This window comes from Gobio gobio (assembly GCF_949357685.1).
Source record: "Gobio gobio genome assembly, chromosome: 20".
NCBI lineage: Eukaryota > Metazoa > Chordata > Actinopteri > Cypriniformes > Gobionidae > Gobio > Gobio gobio.
Window position 1 is genome coordinate 6,969,372 of NC_137113.1, and position 18,833 is coordinate 6,988,204.

Consider the following 18,833-nt stretch of genomic DNA (forward strand, 5'->3'; position numbering starts at 1 on the left):
TATTTATTGAATTTATTAAATTCAATGCTGCAGTTACTACCATGATGTAATATATTTATTTTACAAATGTACAGTACAGGTCAAAATTTGGAAACATACTAATTTTAATGTTTTTGAAAGAACTCTCTAATCAAGCCTGCATTTATTTGATCAAAAATGCCAAAAAACAACATATATATATATATTGAATATACTTTAAAATATTTTTTTTCTTCCTATGATCAAAGGTGAGTTTTCAGCATCATTACTGCAGTCTTCAGTGTCACATGATCCCTCAGAAATCATTTGAATACATTATTTTAAATTGTGATAATATTTCACAATATTACTGTTTTTATTCTGTATTTTTGATCAAATAAATACAGACTCATTTCATTGTTTTTTTCCCCCCTTTTGATTTTGGGGTGAAGTGTGAGCTGGTTACAGTTTTCCTCATTTTTGAGGAGTTGTTGAGACATCATGCTTTCCCAGGCTGTTTCTCTGCAGATATTATTCTCTTCTCATTCTTCTCTCTGCAGTAATGGACGTCACTGACATCATCACGGGCAAGATGGACGATGAGGACAAGCAACACTTCATTCCATTCCAGCCGTGAGTATGACTTCATCACATCAACACAGCAGGCTTTATGAAGGTGAACGGAACATCACAACAATGACTCTCGAAACTATTATTAGCGTGTGAAATGCTTTCTAGTTAGGCACAAGGTTTTTAGACAGGAACAATAAAACCACAGGCACTGAAATAGAAGCTGTTTAATGCATGTTTGCACGGTGACCAAAAAAGAATCACTGACCTTTAATATTTGAGGCTTTTAGGTCATCAAACAAACAAAGAAATAGGGCTGCCACTAAGGGTGTAACGGTACACAAAACTGACGGTTCGGTACGTACCTCGGTTTTAAAGTCACGTTTCGGTACAGCAATTTTACTGAAAAAAAGTGTCTGTATATAATACAAATTACAGCATGAAATAAACATGAATGAGCATCTGAAAGTGTGTTAAGAGATACAACTTACCGAAATCCGTATCATGTCACATGGAATCACTCAATCAGTGTTTCAACCGCGGGAAGACATCAGTAAAACAGCTTGTAAACAATGTCATGCAAGGTCACATTTACCTAAAATAAAAAATTACATAAACTTGTTAGTCAGCTAGAAAAATTAACTCTATAGAGGAGTGTTTTGCTAAATATATGCACCATATTACATATTCATTATAATTTTTAAACATATTTTTCAATATTTAATGCATGTTTGAATAAATCTGGCAAGTTTTTAAGACAGCCAGCATTTAAATGTTTATATTTCAAAAAAAGAATTGGAGTAGAAATATGATTATGTAATTGTAAAAGTTAATATTATAACTTTATTATTATAAAAATATAGAATAGTAGGCTACAACTGACTCCCATAGTTTACAGCATTAGTTAAGAGATTTGATTTCCTTTGCCATGTATTATACCTTATATATATCCAAAATAATCAATATTGATTCAAAATCTATCGAATTGTAAAATTTGTGTCAATACCCAGCCCTATTTATTAATAACCTAGTGATGTGAGTCCGTGTCGGCTGCAAAGAAGTTGTCGATGCTGATTCATCATTTCCACAGTATAGTGGACACACCTATGGAGAGAAATCCATAATCAGAGAATATTTCCATTTGAATTGGTTCATTTAAAGTAGACATTTCTATACGTCTATAGACATATTTCTCATGTCTGTGAGGCCGGTATGCGCTGCGTACACTCTTATCTGTGTGATCAAAACCGACAGAGTATTTTAAGTTCTTTCCACTGATATCAGGAAAAAATGAAAGTGATGGCAACCGCGGCTCCGGGTTAGTGAGTTTATGAGGTGTTGTGTAGTCGTGCCTTTTATTTTGTGGCATAAGAAGGTTCATTTGAGTGTAAGTTTGTCTGTGTCGGTTTTCCTGATTTCTGCTGTATCATCTGAATGCTCTGTGTATTTATTCTTTGAAAACAACACTTCACACACACACTCTTATTCTGTAGGAGAGCCATACGTGCCTCACATTCTGTCACTCAGAGGCTATACTTCAGTCTTCTCTGCTTTGCCACTCTCACAGTCCAGCTGGGTCACTAGAAGGAGGAATGGAAGTTTGTTGGGATTTGTGGGGTTTTTAAAACGGGTGCTCTCACTTAAGGGAGGTTTTTGATTTGTAGCAGCTTCAGATGAGCTCTGTTCCTAAACCCAGTGGACCATCTTCTGTCTTCTGCTGCCTGCATAGACAGCATCCTAAGGGAAAAAGAGGGAGCCTTGTTAGTGGCTGATTTGAAATGCCTCTCATAGACAGAGCAAAGAGCAAGCCAGTTAACTGACTTATCATTATTTAATAATTATAATTATTAATTAGCCAGATAATTATAATAAATATAGTTGAATGCATTTGTGTTAAATTATTGTGCAATGCCATATATAATATAAAATATACAAAATAAGTTATTTTACAATGTTATATATAACATAAAATATTTAAAAAATATTATTATTTTTATTAATAATAATACTTTTGCCATATATACTACTACTACTACTACTACAACTACTACTACTACTACTACTACTACTAATAAATTTGCCAGATAACTATAATTAAATATATTTTAATGCATTTGAATTAAATTATTATATAAATAATGATCTTTATTGTATAAAAAATAAGTTATTATATAAAATGATGCTAGGTTATTTTACATATATATATATATATATACACACATATATTATATATATAAAAATATATAAAAAATATAAAAATATTTAAAAAACAATATTACTAATATTAAAATTTGTTTTTACTTATATAAAAAAATTATATTATTAATATTATTTTATTTATCGCCAGATAAATAAAAATTAACAGTTTGAAAAAAAAAACTTTAATAATAATAATAATAATAATAATAATAATACATTTGCCAGGTGATGATAGTTAATTTAACATGATTTTATAAATAAGATATAAATATTTAGTATTAGTAATAATAATAATAATATGGCCGACAATTATATTAAATTATTATTTTAATTAAATTGAATACACTTTTTGCAGTTACATTATAAATAATAATATTCATATAAATACAAATGTTTTTTTTTTTTTTTACAATATATTTAATTTATAATCAATATTCATTTGCTAGTTTTACTATGATTACTTGTTTGAGGCATATTAAAAGGTATCATAACTTTGCTGCCTTTTTAGACGAGTCTTTGCATCTGCCGTGCCTTTAAAGTGCAGTCCAGATAGGCAGCCTGCATAGTGTCCTGATGTGTGTTTATAGACTCAGCTTCATCTGTGTTTGGGTGAGATGGAGGGTCATCTCTTGAATTACAGCATCTCTCTGTGTCTCTCCTGTCACCCATCCCGCATTACTGTTTGCTAACAAAATGGCTTTTGTCCCTGTCATGGTATCTGTATCACTGTTTGGTGTCTTCCCTCTCTCTCTCCCTCTCGCTTTCTTCATCCATCTCTTCTCTTTCCTTTTCTTCTGCTCATGTCCACCCTTATCTGGCTCTCTGTGGCTACTACTCTTCTCCTCTCTTTCTCTTCCTTCTCTCTCTCTCTCTCTCTCTCTCTCTCTCTCTCCTCTCCGCTGGCGTGTTGCCTGTCGCGTGTGAACTCCAGGCTAGCGTTGGATGACGCCATTCGCCACAGGCAGCTGAACATCTCCCGTTTTTCACCCAGGGTGGCAGGCGAGAACGACTTCCTTCAGACCGTCATCAACAAAGTCATCGCTGCCAAAGAGGTCAATCACAAAGGTCAAGGTAAAGGTCACTGGGCCAAAAGCCTGCACTGGGGTGAACATTATACTAAGGACATACCCTATGATTTTCCTGAAGCAGCACATTGTGCAAAACTTAAATTTAAAATATGAATTAAAATGATATTATATGCCTTCATATGATTACCACCCTTTTTTGATAATAAATTTGTATTAAATCATAAATCAGAAAAAAAATTAAAAGGGCAACACACTAAAAATAAACAAATAAACAAACAAACAAATAAATAAAATATTAGACAACATAGGGCTCTATTATTGTAAAAAAAAGTTTAATAAATTCAATTGATTAGACATGTTTTTTTTTTATTATGTTTTAATTATACCACTAAAACATAATACAAAATATATATAATTTGTGAAAAATGTTACACAAAACTGATTTTATATGATCCTAAAAATGTAATTTGTGTTTAATTAAAATCATAAAACTTATACAATATTTTTTTATACATTTAATACATACAACGGGAAAAAATATAATGATTTTCATGGGTCCCTACATTAATCAGTGACTGCTGTGAACTGCAGTTTGATTGTGTGTCCTAGTTTAAGTGTGAGAAGTTAAAAATATGAAGATTTTCAAAACCGATCTGTGGAGATTGAGACCGGGCCTGTCCCAGATAAGATCAAACCGTGTGTCAGAGTTTCTGCCCAAGAGAGTTTCACAATCTAAAAGCGCCTGAATTTTACAAATGACAAAGTTATTGATCAAAATTAATTGAAGTTGAATGGGTTTTATCAAGCTTGAGAATTTATTCATGCTGAGGAGAATGGGAAGCGAATGTGTGACGACACACGGTCTGTCTGGATGCGCTGGTGTCAGATCACATTACAGTCCATCACCACAAATGCAATCCATCCTTCCTGCGATTCCTCACAGACTGGCATGATGCATTCATTTATTCCACATGTGTTATGTATATGCTTAAAACTCAAACATTTGTATATTTCAATTATTTATAATTATGCAATTCAAATCATCTTAAATTCAGTCATGCATACTTAAAATTAAAAATTATTATTAGATTATTTATTCATACAAATGCTATAAAGTACACTTAACATTCAATTATTTTTATGCAATTGAAATCAGCATACCTTAAATTGATGTTTAAATTTGATGTATACATCAGAATTTGTATAATAAATAAATTAACATTTAACATTTTTATTTCTAATTTCGCATTTAATTTAACATAACTTAAATTCAGTACAACAAATACTATAATGTAAACTTAAGAAATATATTTATACTTTATTTATTTAAATTAAGATTTATCTGTTTAGTTTTGAACTTTTACAGTAGGGAATGTGAGTGTGTTAATTTTGTCACCTATTTTTTATTTAGTCTTAGGGTGCGACTCAATCAGCTCCCTAGCTCAGTAGTTAGGGCACTGATCAGGACATAAGTCAATGGGCTGGGTCCCTTATCAGTGCCCTGACTACTGAGCTAGGGAGCTGATTGAGACGCACCCTTAGTCTTGTGCCAAATGTTTTAGTCATATTTAGTCATTCACATATCTTTTTTTTGTTAGTCAAGTTTTAGTTGACTAAAAGTCTCATAATTTTAGTCTAGTTTTAGTCAAAGGAAAACTTAATATATTGTGTGGCAAAATAAGTTACATAAAATACATATAACCTGCATTTTTTGAGCAACTAGACTACATGTATATTTATTAAAGAGCCATACAGGCACCAGTAACCAACCATTTTATTTTTCCAGCCACTAAATTTTCCTCTTTTCATTGGAATTCTCTATTTGAACCTTAATTACTACACTAATTGTAATATAAATAATACAAATATTAGAAGAAAAATGTTTTAAGTGGTCATTAATGGACCATACTTATTGCACAAATAGTATTTAGTACCAAAAGATCTCAAAATATTCAATAAATATTATTGAACTAAAATATAGGCTATTTATTTAAAAAATAGTTAAGGTGTATGGTCACATTTGACCACCAATGAGTAAGAGTGTGACCAATTATTAAGGAATACCTGAGGGCTAAATACAATAAAAACATTAACATTAATGTTAACAATGTTGCATCTCCTTCACTCTCCATAATAAAATGATACTGTAAATGTGGCTGACGTAATAATCAATGCTCACTATGCTGTACTGTTTACCAAAAATTGCTGCAAACAGTGAAGCTGTTATGTATCCGCTTAAGCCATTCAAATGTATTAACCATTGACACAGCGCTAGAAGTATTGAGCGCTCCGGGAACCACGCGAGATCAGCCACAGGCTGGCAGCAACAGGAGTCTGAGACTGTACTTGAGCAACAGCGCAAACTCTTTCGGAATATTTTGAACAGCTGAATATTCTATCTCATGATGAAAAAGTAGAGAATGATTATAGACGAAAATGAAGAGAGATTTTATCTTAGTTTTTATTTTATGCAAAACATTTTAGTCTCGTCTTTTTCGTCAACAATAGTGCATGTTAATTTAGTCTTAGTCAGCGTTTTTGGACATTCTCGTCTTCGTCATGGAAAAAAAGGCCGTTGACGAACATATTTAGTCTTGTCTCGTCTGACGAAATTAACACTAGAATGAGATTTATTTTGCATTACAGTTATGGGATCTTGATGAAATATGCTTAATTATTATTAAAGTAATGTCAGTGCAAAAACATTTTAATGGTCATAATTTTCATTTGTAGTTTTTTCCTTTTGAATTTGAGGTGAATTTTACTTCCTTAAAGTGTTTTATAAGTACATCGTTTTTCATCAATATTCTTAACAGCTCATGTTTGTAGATTGCTCCATTTAGTCTTTCATGTTTTGGTATAAAATATTCACAGCACAATCCAATAATCTCTTTACCTACACATTATCAGTCGCTCTGCTTCCTGCAGGGTGTTTTCTCAGCCATTAAACTAATCCGGTGGTGTTAATTATTTTTTTGTAGATCATTAATAATGAGATTTTAAAATGAGTTAAGTTCCTGTGAACTGTTAAGCACAAATAGGTTGTGTGTGTGTGTGTGTGTGTGTGTGTGTGTGTGTGTGTGTGTGTGTGTGTGTGTGTGTGTGTGTGTGTGTGTGTGTGTGTGTGTGTGTGTGTGTGTGTGTGTGTGTGTGTGTGTGTGTGTGTGTGTGTGTGTGTGTGTGTGTGTGTGTGTGTGTGTGTGTGTGTGTGTGTGTGTGTGTGTGTGTGTGTGTGTGTGTGTGTGTGTGTGTGTGTGTGTGTGTGTGTGTTTGCATTTAATTCCACTTTTTTCTTTTGGTCCTCAGGTTTGTGGGTCACGCTGAAGTTGCTTCCAGGTGATATTCATCAGATCCGTAAAGATTTCCCTCACCTGGTGGACCGTTCCACCGCTGTCGCTCGCAAAATGGGCTTCCCAGAAATCATCATGCCAGGTATCCAAACTGTAGCTTCTGTGAATATAATTACATTAGATCATGGAAACATTTCTGAAAAAGAGAAAATACGAGATTGCCAATGAGAAGTCCACTCAAATCTTTCATGGAAACCAAGCTGCAGAAGTGACTTAAAATCTCACCACAATGCACATTCACAAATGACTAACCACATTTACATATCAACAACTTTATTACTTTTAACGACATTAATATCCCTCTCAGAATTTAACACATTTTGGCTGTTGTTGATACTCATTTCACACATAAAAATGAGCACAATATTTACTTTTAGAAGTCGTAAAGGTACAGCAGCAAAAACTGCCTGTTCAATTCTATAGCTGGGAATATAGTCAAGAACTAAACTAAATTAGTTTACTTTTCACTTAAAGGGTTAGTTCACCCCAAAATTTAAATCATCCCATGATTTACTCACCCTCAAGCCATCCTAGGTGTATGACATTCTTCTTTCAGACGAATACAATCTGAGTTATATTAAAAAATGTCCTGGCTCTTCCAAGCTTTATAATGGCAGTGAATGACAGCCCAAAATTTGAAGCCCAAAAAAGTGCCCTTGGAGCCATGTGGATTATTTTTATAAAGGATGGATGCACTTTTTTGGGTCATATACACCTAGGATGGCTTGAAGGTGAGTAAAATATGGGATGATTTTCATTTTTGGGCGAACTATACCTTTAAGTATAGAATGAGAGTAAGCAACCACCCTAATGATGACCTTTGAATTTTTAAGCACCACTTGTTTCAGCTCATTTTGTGCATTTTCCTATAAAAGGCTAAGACCTGTATTCCGAACTGGGTGTTTTTAGCTGTAGATCATATATTGAGACGGTGTGCATGTTTTTGCAGGTGATGTTCGCAATGACATTTACGTGACGCTGGTTCAGGGGGATTTTGATAAAGGCAGTAAAACGACACCCAAGAACGTGGAGGTCACCATGTCTGTACACGATGAAGATGGAAAGAAACTCGAGGTAATGGAGCCAATGTGTGTGTGACGTGCGTTATAATGAACGATCCAGAATCGATATTACTGAACCTCTGTCGATGGCATTTTTGAGGGATAATGTTGACTACTGTAGAAAATCATTTAGACTTTGTTTTAATGAAAATAAAAAATAATGAATATGTAATTAAATAAAATTCACAAGAGATAAACATGATAAAACCACTAACTAACCTTGTCTGTATAAAGCGTAGTTGCATATCAAGTAGTTGCACGTATAATTGGAAGATTTAGACATTTTAAAGCAATATATGTACTGCATTTAACTCCCCCTTTCTACATACAACTACTATGTAATATATATAGATATATTTTAAGATCTTAAAGGATTAGTTCACTTCAGAATCTCAATTTCCTGATAGACTCATCCAAGATGATAATGTCTGTCTGTCTTCAGGAAATTAAGTTTTTTGAGCAAAACATTCCAGGATTTTTCTCCATATAGTGGACTTCAACGGCAACCAACGTGTTGAAGGTCCAAATTGCAGTTTCAATTCAGCTTCAGGGGGCTCTACACGTTCCCAGCCGAGGAATAAGGATCTCATCTAGCAAAACAATGTAATTTTCTAAAAACTAAAACTAAAATGATATACTTTTTAACCACAAAAGCTCTTCTTGCACTGCTCTGTGATGCGCCACGCATTATGAATCACGTTGAAAAGGTCACGTGTGACATAGGTGGAAGTACCAATCAAGTGTTTACAAAGCGACTAGGGATGTGACGGTGAGGACATTTTCCCACTGGTTAATCGACGTGCGACAACACCGGTAATACCGGTATCACCGACTCGGCTTTTAAATCACTAATGCTATCTAACCGAAAGTAACATGCACACGACCGCTCTGGCTTCCATAACGCAACTGAAAACTGAATTGAAAACGCGCCAGTGTGCACACACCGTGAATGACAGCTCGTCTGTAAATGCGCGCTCTGTGAGGCCATGAATGAATGACAGTTCGTCCGTAAATGCGCGCTCTGTGAGGCCATGGGTGCGTCTCAATCATTGAGTTATGTCCTGATCAGTGCCCTGACTACTGAGCTGGGGAGCTGATTGAGACGCACGCCATGGATGAATGACAGTTCGTCCGTAAATGCGCGCTCTGTGCTGCCGTGCACATTTTACTTTCGGTTTTGAATTGGCGCAAATTCGGCTGCGGGTTGCTTGAATTGTGGTTTCATTAGCCTATTATTTTTAATGAAAAACACAACAACAAAACAAAATGACAAACTCCCTTAAATAGGCGCTTTTACGTTTTGCTTTGAAACCAAATCTTCCGCGATCTTCTCAGTCAGCTCCTCACTGTCTAATGAATGAAATCTGATGAATGACTCCTCCCGCTGCCGAGACTCACGGTCGGATCATGCTTTATTAAGCAGACACGTTCAGTTTTTATTTGTATTGTCTGTTCTCTAACTGAACTGAATAATTGTATTACTATAAAAAAAATCTAAACGACGGTGGGGTGGTGCCACGGTGAAGCCAAGACTAAATCAAATGCCTTTTACCCAAAAAAGGTAAAACAACTATGTTGAACGATTTTGAAGTTGGAGTAGAAAAGTTTTTCGACACTGGGTTGGTACTTCCACCTACATCACACGTGCAAGACGAGCAGTGCAAGACCAGCCTTTGTGGTTATAAAGTATATACATTTTTATTTTATTAGAAAATTTTTGGCTAAATAAGACCCTTATTCCTCGGCTGGGATCGTGTAGAGCTCTTTGAAGGACACACACCTAGAAGGGCTACTATGGGGTCTTTTGGGATTTCATAATGGAAGATTACTTTGAGAGCAGTATCATCACCTTTTAAGAGCAATCCAAGAGGAAATGTATAAATGCTAAAAAGTAAGGGAGCCTTAAATTTAACCCTTGGGGACACCAGTAGGGACAGAGCCAATCTCAGACATGAAACCACTCATAAAAATCTGAGAGAAAAGATCTAAACCAGGTTAAAGGGGTCTCAGAAACACCAAAGGCAGTTTCAAGGCATTTGAGTAAAAGGTGGTGATTAACGGTATTGAAAGCGGAACTAAGATCCAGGGGCCGGTTGCATAAACCGTTAAGACTAGTCTTACAAGTTAGACATTCATTTTTTTCTTCAAGACTGTTCATAACTTTTTAAAATCAGTTACATAAAAACATAGACTGGCCTAATTTTACGAAAAGTAAGACTGAATGCCACTTGCCTAACTGCTAGTGGCTCATACTAGATCTTAAGACACTGTCTTAACATAATGGCTTAGTTTATGCAACTGGCCCCAGAAGGATAAGGATGGAGAGAACCAGAATCTGAAGCTATTAACAGATCTTTGGTGACCTTGACCAAAGCGGTTACTTTGTTTCTTTTGTTGCTTTTTAATTTCTTTTTTTTGTTTATTTCCTGCCGTCCACCCCTGCTTTGTGCTTTTTTTACTACCCACATAATCTTTCGTTCCCACATACAGTCGGTCAGTCTCTCTCGCCCTGCGCCTGTAGAGCGGCTGGTCACTTATTGCTCATAATTGGTACCTGTCAGCTGTAGCATGTGTGTGTTTGTCAGGCTTTGACAGGCCAGGTGTATGTGTTAACCCTTAAGACCGAGACAGCCGCCCGCGGCTAAAAAATAATAGTTCTAAAATTTGTAATAACTTTTAAACCGCCAATCCGATCTGTATGCTGTTTAATGCAACGTAAAGAGGACAATCTCAGCTTTTCAGAAGTATCACGCTTCTTGCGATTGATTATTCAGAGGCAAAATCGATATTATCTGTACTGCCCCTTTTATTTATTTTCACTTTCTGTCACCTCCTTCCAAACTATACTCGGGCAGGATTGGAGGAGAGGAAAATTAACGAAATGAGTACGTGTATTTAGGGGCCAGGTTTAAAGATTGAGGGGGCATGTTCAACTGACGAGTAACATTGCGTTACGTTCCCATTGGAGGCAGTCATTGCGGGTGGATCTTTGGGCAAAGTGTGCGTTTCCGGGCATCGTGAGGAGGAGGTGGTGCTACCGGGTTAGCCTCAAGACAGTTTTCCCTTGGCCTGTGAATACTCTGTCAAGTTTTGAAAGGGACTGTGGTGTGTACCGTACTCCTAATTCGGTGGCTTGGTAGAGAAGGAAGAAAGGACAAGAGTGACGATGTGCCCGGGTCACTCTTAACCACCCGTGCTGCCAACATTGGCTTTGGGACTGCCGGATTGCGTCATCATTACGGTGGTCAATCGGTTAGAGCTCTGCATGTCTATGCAGGCGTCCCGAGTTCGATTCTCACCTTCTTCTTTTGTTCAAATTTTTGTAGTGTTGGGCGACCACCGTTACAATGCGTCATCAAAATCTGCAGCATTGATTTGTCAAGGAAACGCATGTGTTATTATATAACAATCTTTCGATTTACTTTACTCCCTGAACTTTTTTTGGACACATCTACATTGTCAGTATATAAAATACACCTGTTTTCACTCAAAAACGCCTAGAATAATATTACAATAAATGGCTATAACTTGCTGAGGGATTGTTACATGCAGACACAAATTCATCTGGAAGTCTAAAACAACCAAGTCTAACTTTCTAAAGGAAAACATCCAAACTTCATGAAGTTCTGTTTGAGTTCACAGTAAAAAACACCAAATTTTTGGTTAAAGTTCTATGAATTGAATGCATTCTCAGATGAGCTAGATGGAAACGTCATGTTCTCCTGTTTACAATGATATATGACATGATGCTAACTGCTAGAGTGGGTGAGAAAAATAAAGAAACGTAGAGGCAAGTCAGACACCCAGAAATGTTCTAGGTCTTTAAGGGTTAAATGCATGACCCTCACTGTGTACAATGGTAAGAATTAAAAAAATAAACTAAAGCATGCAGTTGTTTTGCTCCTCAGAGCATATGGGCTCCTTATGTTTTCCAGCAGGCAGAATAAAGCTTGTTCTTTAATATTTCAAATCTCGTATCTTATCTCAATTAGCTTCTGAACTTGGCAGGGAGTCCGATTAAATTCAATTCTGTGCAACATTTTGTTTTTTACTGGCCGGCATGAATGCACAAAGTGAGCATCATTATTGCCTTAGGTTCCTCCTCTTTTTAATAGTCTTTTTAATATAATCTAAAAACCAAGAAATGTAACACTAAATACACTCTACATTGGGTTTTCTTTGCCTTCTAGAACGTGATCTTCCCTGGGGCTGGAGATGAAGGCATTCTGGAGTATAAATCGGTCATCTACTACCAGGTCAAACAGCCACGCTGGTTTGAAACCTTCAAGGTGAGCGTCAGATCTAATGTCTAAGTACTCAAAACAAATGTATTTTGGGAATTTTTTCAGCTGTGCAATTTAGAGTGCATGTTGGGAAATCCACTAGCTTTAGTGCAGGTTAATAAATGCACAAAATACCATATATTAGCTTTATAATTGGACCTCAAAGGGGAAAAAATGCGTGATTTGACCCTGTTTTAAATGTTTAAAATCTTAAAAATAGTTTGAACAAAGTTCAATGTAAAGGTCATCGCTAATGCACCCTGCTTAAGTGTCTGTTTTGATCCACATTTATGTATCTTATTAATATTTTTCTCTTTCTAAGCTCGTCTTTATGTATGTGTGAGATCCATCTTGTTTGTGATATTCTTCGTTGCAGGTCGCGATCCCAATTGAAGACGTCAACAGGAGTCACCTGCGGTTCACATTCAAACACAGATCGTCTCAGGACTGTGAGTACAGCTCAAAGTTTACATGCGAGTGCTTTCAGAGCTGTTTAACCAGCGTGTGGCTTACCTGCTGCCTGGAAATTTACTCTAGTAAAGTTGAAGTGTGGTTGAGGTCACAGCATGTGCTAGACAGCAGCACATTCCGCCGGTGGTGTCGTGCTTTACACCTCTTTAAATATTCTCAAGCATTCTTTTTAATTTATATCTCAGTGGGTTATGAAAATAATTTATGACTATGCCGTTTGCATCTGAATGAGTCTGCTGTTGTTAAATAGGCTGTTAGGTGTGCGTTTGTGGTGCTCGGCTTTGCTGTTGCTCATATGTAAGATTAGTTATAAAACACTAGACTCCAGAGTTTTGGACGGATGCACAGCTCATCTCTTACCGTTTGTTCTACACACATGGAATTATACCTCAAATCATCCTAGCAACCACTCAGAATTCACCTCACTAAAAACATTCTGAACACAGCAGCTGCATAGAAACACCATGGCAACTACCCAGAATGCTCAAGCAACTGCTTGGCTGCACTTTACATCTTTTTATTTTATTAAATTTTTTTTATTTTACTTTATTTTATTTATTTATTTATTTATTTATTTTATTTTTTTACTTTATTTTATTTTATTTATTTTATTTTTTATTTTATTTATTTTTTATTTTATTTTATTTTATTTATTTATTTATTTATTTATTTTTTTTTTTTTTATTTTTTATTTTTTATATTATTTTATTTTATTTTATTTATTTGTATTGTTTTATTTTGTTGTATTTTATTTTATTTTATTTATTTTTTATATTATTTTATTTTATTTTATTTATTTTTATTGTTTTATTTTGTTGTATTTTATTTTATTTATTTTATTTATTTTTTATGTTTTATATGTTATATTTTATTTTATAATTATATTTTTTCATTTTAAATGTCATTTTATTAATTAATTTTTAATGATCGTTACTAATTTTTTAAATAATTTAATTTAATTTAATTTAATTTAATTTAATTTAATTTAATTTAATTTAATTTAATTTAATTTAATTTAATTTAATTTAATTTAATTTAATTTAATTTAATTTAATTAATTTAATTTAATTTAATAGACTCTTACTAATTATTTTAGGTATATATTTTTTGTTTTTAATTGGTGAACAACTAGAGACTAAAAATAAAATAATACAAAATAAAAAAAAGATGCCAATTTGATTTGTGTGTTCATCTTTGCTTTTGGTTATGCTTTAACTTTAGTTGTAAATATTGGAGTAACAACGTACCAGAGCCCAAGCAACCACCCAGAATTCCCTAGCACACACATAGCTGCACACTATATTTTGAATGTCTTATCAACCACATGAAATGTAATGGCAATCGCCCAGAACACCCATGTGCTGTGGTGAGTTTAGCACGGGCGAATGCCACTCATAACCTCTTCAGAAGATGTAAAAATCTGGTTTATTATGCAGTTCTGAAGTTGTTTTCTAGCTGTTTGTTTGTGTGTTTTGCTGAGAGGGAGTTTGTGAATCATATTGGCAGTGAGTACGAGCATGTTTAAGAACCCTGGAAGGTTGTTTATGGGCCAAGAGGCGTCTGGCGTACGTCTGCGGTCATCACACTTAGCCGTGTGTGTTCAACCTTATCCTGGCAGCCGCGTCTCTCCATCTGCCCACCACATGTTGCCACGGCAGCGCCAGGATGAGAGGGGTGGGGTTTTGTTGTTGGGCACTGTTTGCCAGGCGATGGGCGGAGGATGTAAAACAAATCATTCAGCGCAAACAGACAATCTGGAGCAAATAAACGTCGTGTCAGCTGATCGGAGAATAAATACTGTGACAGTAAGGGGTCTCAAAGTTTCACACATCGACTGCTGATCTCAGCACAGTTGTTGTCTAGATGTGCTGAAATGCCACATTTTTAAACAAGTTGTCATTCTGAAGATTATTTTTATGGCAGGTCTGGACTGAGTTAGTGTAACGAATAATGATTTACACTGCGGAGTAAGTGACGTGTTGAGAGATGCATAGTTGTCAACAGAACTCAACTGCACGCAGTAGCAGTGCTTCGCCTTCTGAGAATATAGTTCACAGTATCTATGGTTAGAAGATGGCTGTGTCTCATGTGACCTTGTTATTTGTACACACTGTTACTATACACATCACAACATGTAAATAGGAAAATGTTGGTGTTATTTTGTCACTTATTGAGCAGTAGGCTAGCTGGAGCCGTTTACCTCCAGTCTTTGTGCTAAGCTAGGCTAGCGGTGGGTGCGTCAGACTGAGTTATGGCACACACGGAGATGAGAATGGTATGTATGGACTTATCTAACTCTGGGGGATACAGTGAATCAACTAAAGTCCCAAAAAGTCGGCGTGTTCCTTTAAAATACAGAATTCTGTGCAGAATTCAAACATCTGCACCAACTCGATCACATGATCCGCTCTGTGCTATTGTGTCTCTGGACCGACTCGATCACATGATCCGCTCTGTGCTATTGTGTCTCTGGACCGACTCGATCACATGATCTGCTCTGTGCTATTGTGTCTCTGGACCGACTCGATCACATGATCTGCTCTGTGCTATTGTGTCTCTGGACCGACTCGATCACATGATCTGCTCTGTGCTATTGTGTCTCTGGACCGACTCGATCACATGATCCGCTCTGTGCTATTGTGTCTCTGGACCGACTCGATCACATGATCCGCTCTGTGCTATTGTGTCTCTGGACCGACTCGATCACATGATCTGCTCTGTGCTATTGTGTCTCTGGACCGACTTGATCACATGATCTGCTCTGTGCTATTGTGTCTCTGGACCGACTCGATCACATGATCCGCTATGTGCTATTGTGTCTCTGGACCGACTCGATCACATGATCCGCTCTGTGCTATTGTGTCTCTGGACCGACTCGATCACATGATCTGCTCTGTGCTATTGTGTCTCTGGACCGACTCGATCACATGATCTGCTCTGTGCTATTGTGTCTCTGGACCGACTCGATCACATGATCCGATCTGTGCTATTGTGTCTCTGGACCGACTCGATCACATGATCTGCTCTGTGCTATTGTGTCTCTGGACCGACTCGATCACATGATCTGCTCTGTGCTATTGTGTCTCTGGACCGACTCGATCACATGATCTGCTCTGTGCTATTGTGTCTCTGGACCGACTCGATCACATGATCTGCTCTGTGCTATTGTGTCTCTGGACCGACTCGATCACATGATCTGCTCTGTGCTATTGTGTCTCTGGACCAACTCGATCACATGATCCGATCTGTGCTATTGTGTCTCTGGACCGACTCGATCACATGATCTGCTCTGTGCTATTGTGTCTCTGGACCGACTCGATCACATGATCTGCTCTGTGCTATTGTGTCTCTGGACCGACTCGATCACGTGATCTGCTCTGTGCTATTGTGTCTCTGGACCGACTCGATCACATGATCTGCTCTGTGCTATTGTGTCTCTGGACCGACTCGATCACATGATCTGCTCTGTGCTATTGTGTCTCTGGACCGACTCGATCACATGATCTGCTCTGTGCTATTGTGTCTCTGGACCGACTCGATCACATGATCCGCTCTGTGCTATTGTGTCTCTGGACCGACTCGATCACATGATCTGCTCTGTGCTATTGTGTCTCTGGACCGACTCGATCACATGATCCGCTCTGTGCTATTGTGTCTCTGGACCGACTCGATCACATGATCTGCTCTGTGCTATTGTGTCTCTGGACCGACTCGATCACATGATCCGCTCTGTCTTATTGTGTCTCTGGACCGACTCGATCACATGATCCGCTCTGTGCTATTGTGTCTCTGGACCGACTCGATCACATGATCCGCTCTGTGCTATTGTGTCTCTGGACCGACTCGATCACATGATCCGCTCTGTCTTATTGTGTCTCTGGACCGACTCGATCACATGATCCGATCTGTGCTATTGTGTCTCTGGACCGACTCGATCACATGATCTGCTCTGTGCTATTGTGTCTCTGGACCGACTCGATCACATGATCTGCTCTGTGCTATTGTGTCTCTGGACCGACTCGATCACATGATCCGCTCTGTGCTATTGTGTCTCTGGACCGACTCGATCACATGATCCGCTCTGTGCTATTGTGTCTCTGGACCGACTCGATCACATGATCCGCTCTGTGCTATTGTGTCTCTGGACCGACTCGATCACATGATCTGCTCTGTGCTATTGTGTCTCTGGACCGACTCGATCACATGATCCGCTCTGTGCTATTGTGTCTCTGGACCGACTCGATCACATGATCCGCTCTGTGCTATTGTGTCTCTGGACCGACTCGATCACATGATCCGCTCTGTGCTATTGTGTCTCTGGACCGACTCGATCACATGATCTGCTCTGTGCTATTGTGTCTCTGGACCGACTCGATCACATGATCTGCTCTGTGCTATTGTGTCTCTGGACCGACTCGATCACATGATCCGCTCTGTGCTATTGTGTCTCTGGACCGACTCGATCACATGATCTGCTCTGTGCTATTGTGTCTCTGGACCGACTCGATCACATGATCTGCTCTGTGCTATTGTGTCTCTGGACCGACTCGATCACATGATCTGCTCTGTGCTATTGTGTCTCTGGACCGACTCGATCACATGATCCGCTCTGTGCTATTGTGTCTCTGGACCGACTCGATCACATGATCCGCTCTGTGCTATTGTGTCTCTGGACCGACTCGATCACATGATCTGCTCTGTGCTATTGTGTCTCTGGACCGGAGCTGTGGCGGTTCATGTGACACTAATGTGAAACCAGACTTCATTCCACCCCAATGGAAAGCATATTTGCACCACCTGAATCGTTCCCTATTCCCTATATAGTGCACTGTGCCATTCACCATGTTGGAAATTGTAAACGTGTGAATAAGTGACTGATTTCAGCCGCAGCTTCAGCGTCTGTTTATAATGTAGGGGGTGGGGCCACAGATTCTATAGAGCATTTGATTGGACAGAAAATTGGATTGATGGAATTGAGAGATTGTTTGTAATGCGTCATTGTTTTTGTAGCACACTAGCTTATAGATAACATTAAGGCTAACATTCTAACATGTTTTGAAACACTGACATTCAGTTCAATTTATAGGGATTTCTGTTATCATCTGAGCTTTTAAACACTGGCATTAAAATCCGTTCTCTCAAACAGATTGATGATGACAGGCAGTCAAATGTCAGGGAGAATCAGTTGTTGGGATCTTCATCCCTGTCGTACCCCACATGTCTGCCTGTCTGTCTCTTTCTTTCTGATTCAATTTTGAATGTAAAAACATAAAAAAAAATCTCATCTCCTCCTGGTTGATTCTGTCTGTTACCGCCAGAGGCTTTCTGCGGTGTAGGGACCTGCTTCCCTCAATCCTTTTGTTCTGGTACTACGATGATGATGATGATGATGATGATGATGATGATGATGATGATGATGATGATGATGGTGGTGGTCATCTCATGACCTTTCAACCTTTCTGACTCTCTGTCCTCTATCAGCAGGTGCTGTGTTGGCCCTGATGCAGACGATTTGAGTTTGAAGGTTCAATTGTCTGTGTGGTTTTTCATTGGTTGATGTTGACATTTCCATTTGGGGTGAAGAACCTCAGCGATGTTTCTTTTCAGTTAGATTCAGAGACACTGCTGGATCTCTTGATGAAGCACACAGGCTCTCAGAGGTGTTGTCTGATTGAAATATGCTAGAGAATGCTTAGACACTCTGATCTAGACCAGTGTCAGATTCTGTTTGATTCAGCTGCTGAAGTTACGAAAAGAGTAAAAGTAATAAATCAAGTTTCATAAGTTTAGGTTCAGTTTAGATCAAGTTGCAGGTCAGATTGACATCTAGTTTTAGTTATTTCAGGATCAAAACAGATACAATTATTTTATTTTATAGGTATGACTCATTTCTAGGGCTGCCCTCGACTAAAA

The 18,833-nt window shown here is 37.5% G+C and overlaps 1 protein-coding gene across 1 annotated transcript in view; it reads left to right on the top strand.

Annotated features, from left to right (window-relative positions):
• The window catches only part of dock1 (dedicator of cytokinesis 1), a gene marked incomplete at its 3' end in the record, with an annotated part of 157,184 nt that overhangs the window by 77,492 nt on the left and 60,859 nt on the right, over positions 1-18,833 (top strand). The window contains exons 10-15 of the mRNA XM_079845555.1: positions 519-591; positions 3,659-3,798; positions 7,062-7,187; positions 8,055-8,179; positions 12,357-12,455; positions 12,826-12,898. Coding sequence (XP_079701681.1) covers positions 519-591; positions 3,659-3,798; positions 7,062-7,187; positions 8,055-8,179; positions 12,357-12,455; positions 12,826-12,898 — 636 coding nt within the window. The remainder of the gene's footprint in view (positions 1-518; positions 592-3,658; positions 3,799-7,061; positions 7,188-8,054; positions 8,180-12,356; positions 12,456-12,825; positions 12,899-18,833) is intronic.